Source organism: Onthophagus taurus, chromosome 2 (assembly GCF_036711975.1).
Source record: "Onthophagus taurus isolate NC chromosome 2, IU_Otau_3.0, whole genome shotgun sequence".
Classification (NCBI taxonomy): Eukaryota; Metazoa; Arthropoda; class Insecta; order Coleoptera; family Scarabaeidae; genus Onthophagus; species Onthophagus taurus.
Window position 1 is genome coordinate 19,456,345 of NC_091967.1, and position 10,465 is coordinate 19,466,809.

The window sequence follows — 10,465 nt, forward strand, 5'->3', positions numbered from 1 at the left end:
GCTATTGAGACACTTAAAATGTCAGCAAAGATCTGCTCAATGCCAGCAAATGCCAGACCAAGACTTTTTCGTTAAGACCTTATTGAAATGCTCCTTACATTATTATAAACGATCAAGAAATATAGTGGAAAGCAAAAGATGAAGCCATTAAATACCTCGGAGTTCTCCTTGCTCACCGCCTCACTTGGAAACTCCACATAAACTCAAAGGTCAACCAAGGATATGCCAGGCTTCGCCGATTGTATCCTCTGATTAGCAGAAAATCACCACTGTGAACTGAGTGCACTCTACTTCTTTACAAAGCCCTCATCAGGCCACTAGTAATTTACGCCTGCCCAGTTTGGAGCAATTCATCAACTTCAAACATGAGAAAAATTCAAACCCTACAAAATAAACGTCTGCGGATCTCAGTGAACGCGCCGTGGTTTGTAAGAAACTACATAGCTAAAAAATACATAGCTTGTGTCATTGAAATCACTCTGCATGCTTATGTACCCAATTTTTTTCTTTGTATGTATGTATTTCTTTTTTGTGTGTAAGACTGGCTATTGTATAATAGTGGGTTGTACTTATCGGTTTTTTATCATCGTCTTGTGGGCACCTCCATGTGTATAGCTGTCCCTTCAGAAGCTCATAGAAGGTATTCGTTATTATTATGTCTTCCTCTTGCCAAATGCCTAACTCAAACCCACCCCATTTTTTTGCATGTTTATTACGATTTTTATAACAAAAGTTCAAATTAAAAAACCATCAGGAACATATCCCTACTATCCGTGCAAAAAGTCAAGGCCCCTCACTTTAGGGATCGATATCTTCGCAACCGTTCGATAAAAAAAATTGCAACAAAGTTTATTGTAATCACTGAACATTTCTACGTAACTTATGTTAATCTGAAAATTTTCGGATCCACGGTTTTCTTTTTATCGCGAGTTAAATGAAAAATGTACCCGATTTTTTACGGAACTGGCAACTTTATCAATTTTGCGATTTTTTTTCTCGAAAACTGTCGTACGGAAAAATTTGAATTTTGAACAGGTTGTAGCCTGATGTGTTTTTAATGAATGGCATATTTTATTTTTTCGATATTTCATACAGTTTCGCGGAAAATCTCAGTTTAGTAAGACGCCGTTATGTCGAAAACGGTTGGGTGGATTTCCTCGCGGATTGGACCAAAATATGTCAAATAATGTTGGTTGTCGGATTCCGTTATCAGTTTTTCAAAATGAAGGCTCCCTAATTTTTTAAGAGCGATTTAATGGAATTACAAATTAAAAAGAAACAGAAATAAGCTCTGTGGGGTGACGGGGGTTCCGGCCAATCTAAACAGATGGTGCGTCCCAGACAGGACGTCGCGCCTTATTTCTTTATGAAGGTAAGATAAAGGCGCGACGTACTGTCTGGGACGCACCATCTGTTCCGATTGGGCGAAACCTTCCTCTTCCCGCATAGCTTATTTCTGTGGGGGAGCCTTAATTTTGAAAAACTGATAACGAAATCCGACAACCGACGTTATTTGACATATTTTGGTAAAAACCGCGTTGAAATTCGCCAGGTCGTTTTCGAAATAACCGCATCCTACTAAACCGCGATTTTCCGCCCAACTATATGGAATATCGAAAAAATAAAATATGCCCCACATTAAGAACACATCGGTTTACCACCAGTTCAAATTTGAATTTTTTTCGTCAAATAGTTTTGGAGAAAAAAAATCGTAAAGTAGACATAGTTGGCACTCTTAAAAATCGAGTACTTTTTTCACTTAACTCGCGATAAAAGTAAAACCGCGGACCCGAAAATTTCCAAATTAACATGTGATACGCAGAAATGTTCACTGATTACAATAAACTTTACAATAAGTTTTTCCATCGAGCGGTTACGAAGATATCGATCTTTAAAATGAGGGGCCTTGACTTTTTGCATGGACTAAGTGATATTGGTAGTTTCTTCAAATATGAGATTTTCCAAATCATTTATTGATTCTGGTTTTGTTGCATAAACTCTATTTTTCAGAAACCCCCAACAGAAAAAATCCAGTGGTGTTAGATCAGGAGATCGTGGTTCTGTTCTACCAATTCAACGATTTGGAAACGTGCGACTTAAAAAGTCTCGGACTGGGCGACTAAAATGTGGAGGCGCACCATTTTGTTGGATTCACTTATTGTCAATACAATTAGAGCATATGACACATACACTTGGAACCCCTTGATTTTCTAACAGTTTTTTCTTCACTCGTTAAAACTTATAGCGCCGTCTCGAGAGTTTTGGGAAACCTGTATATTGTTTACATGTCACGGAGAAGTGTCACTTTTTAAAGTTAAGTGATTTGATAGTGATTAATTGTTTGAATATTATTACGAAATATAATTATCATAATGCTTGGTTGCACTGTTATTATGTAAGTCTGCAACCAACCATACCTTAAGTTTATATAGTTTTTAGTTTTATAATGTTGGTATAAGAACTGAAGTTGTAGTGCATAATAAAATGGTTGATAGTAGAAACGACGAACGTCTCAGTTATTAAATAAATATAATATACGTAATAAGTGTTTTTCATACTAAGCTATCCATCTAAAACGTAACAACCACAAGCAAGTGTGAAAAGAAGTTGCAGAATGTTTATGCCTAATAGAGGTTAATACAGAGAGAAGAGCAAATCAACGCCAAGACATCACGTGGAGCATGAATGATCGCTTATGATGATAAAAGACAGAAACGACTACTTATTGTTAGTCTAAAAAGTGTTAATTTAGTAACTTATTATTGTATATCTTTTCTATATCATAAAGTTAAAATCACCATGAAACATTGATTCGAAAATAAAGTGTGCTTCATTAGCTTTCCATGGGAATATGAAAGAATATGAGTTAATCATGGTACATCAACATGGATGTGTTTGAGAATAAGGTATCTTCCATATTTTGAAGTAGTTCCTGTTAATGTATTCTTTAATTACATTTTGCTTTCAATTTACTGGTAACATCTCTTTAAAGAAAGATTGAACTTGAAGAATTTTATGCGCTGAAATTTGAAATGGCGAAGAAGTGACAGTATGTGGGAATGAAAAGAGAAGACAAAAACGAGAGAAAGAGGTAGTAGTAGATCGGAGAAAACAAGTCCGGACCGGAATATACACACACACACATACACATACATTCGGAGTCCTCTGGAGTCGTAATCGCGTATCGCGCGGAATGTGTTTTATGGTGGAAGCTGAACGCAGCGCGCATCTGGCGGCGGCGGTCCAAACCTAATACGGCGCGCCGTTGAAGTTATGAAATGCTGGCGCGGCCGCCTATGAATAATGTTAGTTATTGCGTTCGCGTCGCGTCGCGGCGCGACCGTCCATTGTTTCCACGGCCGCCCGCTTTATTTATTTCGCCGTTTAAATTCCGGCACACGGTCGCGCGTCCAACCTATACAGAAGAACATCTCTTCGGATGGAGCAGTATTTGGTTCGGGCCGCCGGACAGTCTCGTATGAATTACACTAGATGAAACAGCGGAATCTGTGTACAACGTGGATCGAAAAGGCCCGTCCGTCGGGAGACAATGGGGCCGACGTAAGTAAAATTTAAAAACCAATAAATCAACATCAATTGTCCGGGCGGAATCCGATTCCGAACGTCATCGTCGTAATTACCATTGTACTACGACGTGTTACATCGCCGGGATACGCTAGACCCAGCCGATTGGTGACCCGCTGCGCTCCTCGATTGGGATCCCCACCGAACGAAGAGAAACATAACATGGGAAATACCCGGGGTTCATCCACGAGGTCAACTTCTAAACTCAATCCTTTTGTATCAGTGTCACCTTTAAATCTTTCTTTTTTTTATAATCAAACAGATACATTTTGCTTGTATTTTCTTTTTTTTTCTTGTAGGGTACCTTCTTTCTTGTATCCCTTGTACTAAAGCGGAGATGATGGGATAGTCGGTGTCATCGATTGGTACCAACCCGATTTGGTAGTAGTTGACCGCCGTCTTCATCGGACAAATGAGCAAATAACAAGGCACGCACGGCTAATGAGGGCATTATGATAGGATTATATTGAGGGATTCGTGAAGTCGACGTCCCGCCGCGTCCTGTTTAACGGACAATGGACCCGGGGGTTTCGCGCTAGTCATGCTCAGTATTAGCCGTCGCCGTAGGGGGCGCCACAAGTCATCCACCGTCGCTTCGGGCGCTAATCGAAGAACCTCAGAACAATTCTCCTCATGGGAAAATCAACTTACTATACATATTAGCGAACAACACATTTCAAAATAATTACTTACTAAAATTAAATTAAAGATTCTCAAAAAACTTATGTTCATGTTAACATAAACATCGTTGAACACGAAGAAAGGAATGGATAAAATTGCAATTCCTTTTTTGGGATCTCATAGTTACCATTCACCCTGTATAAGTAAACAATGACTAGTAAATTTTGCGTGACCAAAAACGTCCAGGAAATATTTGCAATCAATGAAGTATATTATATTTGAACCGATTTGGTATCTGAATCTAAATGATTAAGTTGATAATTTTTTTCTAACAATTCCATATTGTACATATATTTCTTATACGAAGAAAAAACAGGTGGGCAAATACCTCGTTAAACCTTAAGGATGGTAACATGGTAGAATTCAAAGAATTCCATCGTGGCTGCCTTGAAAGATTTGTTACCAGCGCCGGGTTTGTTAGCCCGTTGGATCGTAGAACCAACCACACCACCGCCACCAGTAGAGACCCATGAGAACAGTCCGGTCGAACCAAGAATGACACTTTTAAGGTAGAAGGGGAATTTACAATTAATACATCGACAGGTTGCGTCCCAAGCATTCTTCTTGCTTTCGATTCCCCGCTCATTTAAAACAACCTCGTCCCGTTCTTTTCTCTTTGTCTCGACAGAAAAACCAATGTCAATTAGACGGGCGTTTGTCCACTTATGCAGATTTTGAACATGTATTTTTCATAGCATGGTCAAAATAAACATTCCGTACGAGTCATATGACGCGATATGTGACCCGTTTAACGATCGCTCGTTCAGCCACCGGTGTTACACTATACCAAGTCGTAGGAACAGAGAAAAGGGTCTATTTGCATTTTTCTAACGCGCCTCGTATTATGGATGTGTCGCCAAGACGTACGTTATCGTGAATCATTTCATGCCGCCTTTACTTTAAGTTGAAGTGTTAGCATACTAAATGGCGTATAAATTATTTATTGACTTGGTGCGGTGCGGGAGATATGCGGAGATAATTTCAATTTATTGAGAAGCGTATTCAGAAGAGGAAATCATTATTGACATTGTCTAAATAAACATCTTTATAATGAAATCGTGAATTGCATACTTATTGCTATGTTTATTTAAAGTGATGTAAGAATGAAAAAATGTCTTGTAACGAAAGGTTCCCGAGTCTCGAATTGAGAATAAATTGAAACTTAATGTAAACATAGAGGATAAATCAATAACATCGATGTCACAAAATTACTTACTACCTCGTGGTAAATTTCGGAAGTCAAGTGATATTAAAATAGTAGAAGGTTATGAGAAATTACTAACTATAATATGCAAAAAACAAGATAGAATATAGAATATCATCAGAGCAGCCTCGATGATAACTTATCACTCAAACCAGAAACACAGAACGCCAATATTTGCATAACAACAGTATGGACAACCAAATAGATTCATTCTACCAGCGATATTGCGAATAATTAGCGATTGACCAAAAGTCCAGCACAATTACAGCAATGACCATTTAGATCAACATTACTGGAAGTCTAAAATAATAACAAAGTAACTCTAAAGAGACATTGGATTTCAAATACCATCGAGCTTCGCTTGGAGACCACAAAAACTAATTTCTTTGTTCAATACTTAGGCAGTGATCAAGTGGATGATAGCAATTAGGGACAATTTATTGAGGAAGAGGTCACCTGAACACCATTTATTTGTCTGGTTTGACTTTTCAAGTATCTTCTTTTTAGACTTGAGCTTTTGACGAAATTATGATCATTTCTGCTCACTAAGAAACAACAAATTATTGCACATAATACATAGGTCCGTTCAAAATCAATAATATGTTCGTAGTTATTCCTCACTCGCAGTCGTTAATGATCAAATTATCAATATTGAAAATGGAGTAGCACATTTCCAAACCAAACTCTGTTGTCATCGTAGAAAACAACGAAACTCAAAGTTTTATTACCAATGTTAATAAAATCCTAATTAATCTAAAACTTGATACCATCTAATTACAACTTATCAGCGAAATTAAACAATAAGCCTTGCTTATTAGATATAAACATATATTTCACATAGTAGGACAAAAATTGACATTTACTCTTAAAATAAAACATGATCTTAATATGAAAGTTAATGGACATCGAAATTAAAATGGAAATTAAAAGCTCTCTTACACCTCTTCATATTGTTACCACACATAAAGATGTGAATATAAAACACAGAATGGTGGTAGATTTTAGACGACTAAATGAAAAGATGAGCAAAGGCGATCGCAAATGATAATGAAATAGGTGATGCAACCTTCGTGTATAATAATGCAGTTATATAATCGTGTATAATTTAACTGGAATGACACAGTTTAAAGTATTCTTTGGTCATACGGGAACAAGATATCGTTTAGGTCTATTCTATGATGCTCTAACTTATCAAGAACTCAGACAGACTCAAAAGTTGAATAGCAATTTTTGTTCCAAACTCTAAAGGAGAAAAACCAGTGCAATATTGGACATTTTGGACCATATTCTAATATGACAATTATTGAAAATAACACAGTGGACGTTCAAACTAGACACAACATATCGTTTCAAACTTTAATGAGAAACCTTTAGGATTTATTGTATCAAACAAATTTTGGGCAAAACAAGTCCTTGTTTCAAATGCTAAAAATCGCAGAGTAGGATTAGGATCAAACCAACAAGAGTTAATAAAAGATCAAATTCACTTATTTCAAGGAACTCTTAAAATATTTGAAGACAAGGAAACTGATTTGCAATGGTAAAATGATTTGCTAAGCTATAAATCCAATTATTATGTCTGCAAAAGGACTAAACGATTTACGTTATATCCAGTTTTCCATACGACTTATTTTTTCCATATTTAGCTAATCCAATTACCAAAAAAAGAATGTTAATGAACATATGTTCTATTTCAATTATTTACGAAATTATGACACTTTAAAGTTTTCTGCAGCGAATTTATTAATAGTCAGTAAAATCAAACATTCAACAAAAACAAAGTTGTCATTGTAATATGTCAGTTTGCTGTAAGGTTTAATTATTACATACAAGAAGAAACTCAAAATGTACGCTTATAGCACTGAAGAGTATGCTGATATAATTTTCGTGTATGGTTTTTGCAATGGAAATGCTCGACAATCAGTACGAGAATATCAAAAAAGATTTCCACAGCGTCATCTGCCATATTATTCAGTTTTTAGCGATTCTTTCAGAAGACTTCGTAATCCTGCTCCAGCAAAAGCTATTCGACCGTATGTAGTTAATGAAGAAGCTGTAATTAATGCTGTCATTGATAATCCTTCCATCAGCACTCGAAGAATAGTACACAACATACATATGGAGAATAGTACAACCAATTTCTGACGGCAAAATCCGAAAGTTTCTAGTGTTAGTTCTAATTTTAGTTGAATTAACTCCGGCCGTGTAAACCTTCGTACTTATAACGTAGCAGTTAATTATGATATAAAAATTAAAACTTTAAAATATTATAATTTCATAAATAATTAAAATAGGATATAGTTCACTACTTTTTTCATCTAGTTTTAGTTGCCAAAAACCTTCTTTCATGTCCATGACCGTAAAAACATTTTTTTCAGCCAATCTAGTAAAAATATCTTCACTAGTCGGGATCATAAAATGTTGACGTTTAATAAATTTATTTAATGGTTTTAGATCCAGGCACAACCTTAACTGACCCATCAAACTATTTACCCAATCAGTTGGCTGGTCTACTTTTGAAATTATTTCTTTTTTCTCTAAATTCTCTAAAGTTTCTTTTAATTTTGGTCTTAACGATAACGGAATTTTTCTTTTTGCTTGAATTGTAGGTATAGCATTGTTTGTTAATTCAATTTTACATGTACCTGTTACTTCACCTAAGCTATCAAACAAATCTTGGTAACCTTCCAATAATTCAGTTTTGTTTTTAGGCATTTCTGTTTGTTCATCAATCTTATTAATTCTACCTAACAAGTTAAATTTTAAACAATCACTTAAACCTAACAATGGTTCTGTTTTTATGTTTACAACAACAAAACTAATAATCTTTGATACATTTTTATAACCACAAGATAAATCTATTTTCCCTACAGGTTTTAATTTGTTATTGCCAAAAGCTACTAACGTAATCGGTGTTAAATCCAATTGTTAATCCAAAATTGTCAAATCCAACTATTGAAAATATGTAAAGGTAAAACACTTACGTCAGCACCAGTATCTAATTTGAATTTTATTTCATTATTTAATATTTTTAAGTTTTCATACCAGCAATTTTTTTTTCTTACAAGTTACAGAGTAAATGAACAATTCTACATCTTCTTTTTCTTCTGTTTCGGTATTTATTATTGAAATTTCCTCTTCATTGTTATCTTCTTGAACTTCATTTATTTTTTTGTTCCTTTTCGTTCTTCTTGTTCTTGTGTTCTCTTGTCCTTCTTACAAACTTTTGCAAAGTGATTACGACCCTGACAATTTGCGCATGTTTTACCATATGCGGGACATTTTCTTGGTTCGTGTTGTAATCCACAGTAATTACATTTCTTCTTTACTTGGTTTATCTTTTTTAAAGGGTTTAATACTTGCGCGTGATATTTTCCTAATTCAATTGATTTACAATAACCTTGAATTTTTTCTAAGGAAATATCACATTCTCCCAACAATCTTTGTTGCACGTTTTTGTCAAAAATACTTGTAACTAGCTTGTCTCTTATCATTCTATCTTCGTATGTTTGTTTACATTTATCATTTTCACACTTAAATTCACATAATGCAGCTTGTGTACGCAACTCCGTAATGTATGCATCTATTGTTTGTTCTTCTTTTTGTTGTAAGTTATTAAACTTGAATGTTTCTACTACAAGATTTCTTTTTGGAATTAAGTACTCTTCAAACTGTTTCATAGTTTTTTCTAGTGTTTCATCTTTATCTTTTTTAAACGTGTTGGAAATTCTTAGGCCTTCGTCACCAATAACGTTCAAGAGTATGGCAATTTTAACACTTTCATCTTCTAGGTTATCTTTTTGCGATGCTTTCATATAAAGATTAAACTTTTGTTTCCAAATAACCCATGTTTCCGCAGGATTATTAGAAAAATCTAATGTTTTCGGTGGTTTAAACTCCATTTTATCCACTTTTTTTTTCTTTTATACACCTGACACCATATCTTATGTTCTGTTTATCAATAAAGCGAACTACCAGCGTTCATATAATTCATCAACAACTATTATATTGTATTTACTTTATTAACCAACAGTGTACACGACTATTATAATTTTTATACAAGTCCAAACAAGCGACATGCAAGCGTCTCTCTTATTATTGTCTTGGCGGGAACGTGCCAGCAACATGAAGTTGTTCCGATACCAACATAAATAACAATGTTACTACATCATATAACAGGATATATACTTTTTTTTTGGTAATTGGATTAGCTATCATATGTCAAAGTTTAATGGTGAACTAATAAATCACCTTGTATATTTAAGTTCTTATTAAGCTCGATTATTGTATAGCAATAAAGATGCAGTTCTAATTAAGGAAATTCTGCAACAACATTTTAAATACTGAATAAATAACGAAATCAAGGTATTTATAAAAATATGTGACATATTATGTAATTCAAGAATGCACATATATAAGAATGGTTTATAAGCTTGCGTTGAGAGTTTAAATTTGTTGCAAACGATCTGCTTATCAATTACTCTAAAAGATACATGGGTAACGAAAGGTATAATTTTCTGAAACAGAAAGATTAAAGTTTATGTATTCTAATGAACGTAGTTGACGACGTGTTGCTGGCAAACATTTTAAATACAACGAGGTAATATTATTTTACACGGTTAATACATAGATATACAAAAGCTCGCGCGCGGCGATATCCAATCCAATATACGTGTGGCGGCGTGAAATACGGTTCGTCGACAGACGGGGCCCCGTTGTTTACAACGCTTTATATCGCGATTTATTTCTTTATTTAGCACCGTACGGTAACGTACGCCTTCGATTGTGAAGGGGCATAATACCGAGAGTCGCGCGGGATTTCGTTTCATCGCGCGGTGCGGCAACAAAATACTTTTCTGTGTTTCGGAAAGCGCCGCAGCTCTCTCTCGCCACAAGAGATAAAATTAAAGGATATACATAAAACGTTTATAAATAAAACCGACGGCACGGTATTGTACCGCGTTTCGCGATAAATTCATGCTTGTATCGGCGTCG

General features: G+C 35.3%; 1 protein-coding gene across 1 annotated transcript; it reads right to left on the reverse strand.

Annotated features, from left to right (window-relative positions):
• Positions 1-7,729: 7,729 nt before the first annotated feature.
• LOC139429173 (uncharacterized) lies at positions 7,730-9,372 on the reverse strand. Its single transcript, XM_071194683.1, has 2 exons — positions 8,739-9,372; positions 7,730-8,217 (listed from the first exon to the last, which is right to left on the reverse strand). Exons 1-2 carry the CDS (start codon positions 9,370-9,372, stop codon positions 7,730-7,732), a joined length of 1,122 nt encoding a protein of 373 aa, XP_071050784.1.
• Between the last annotated feature and the right edge of the window lie 1,093 nt (positions 9,373-10,465).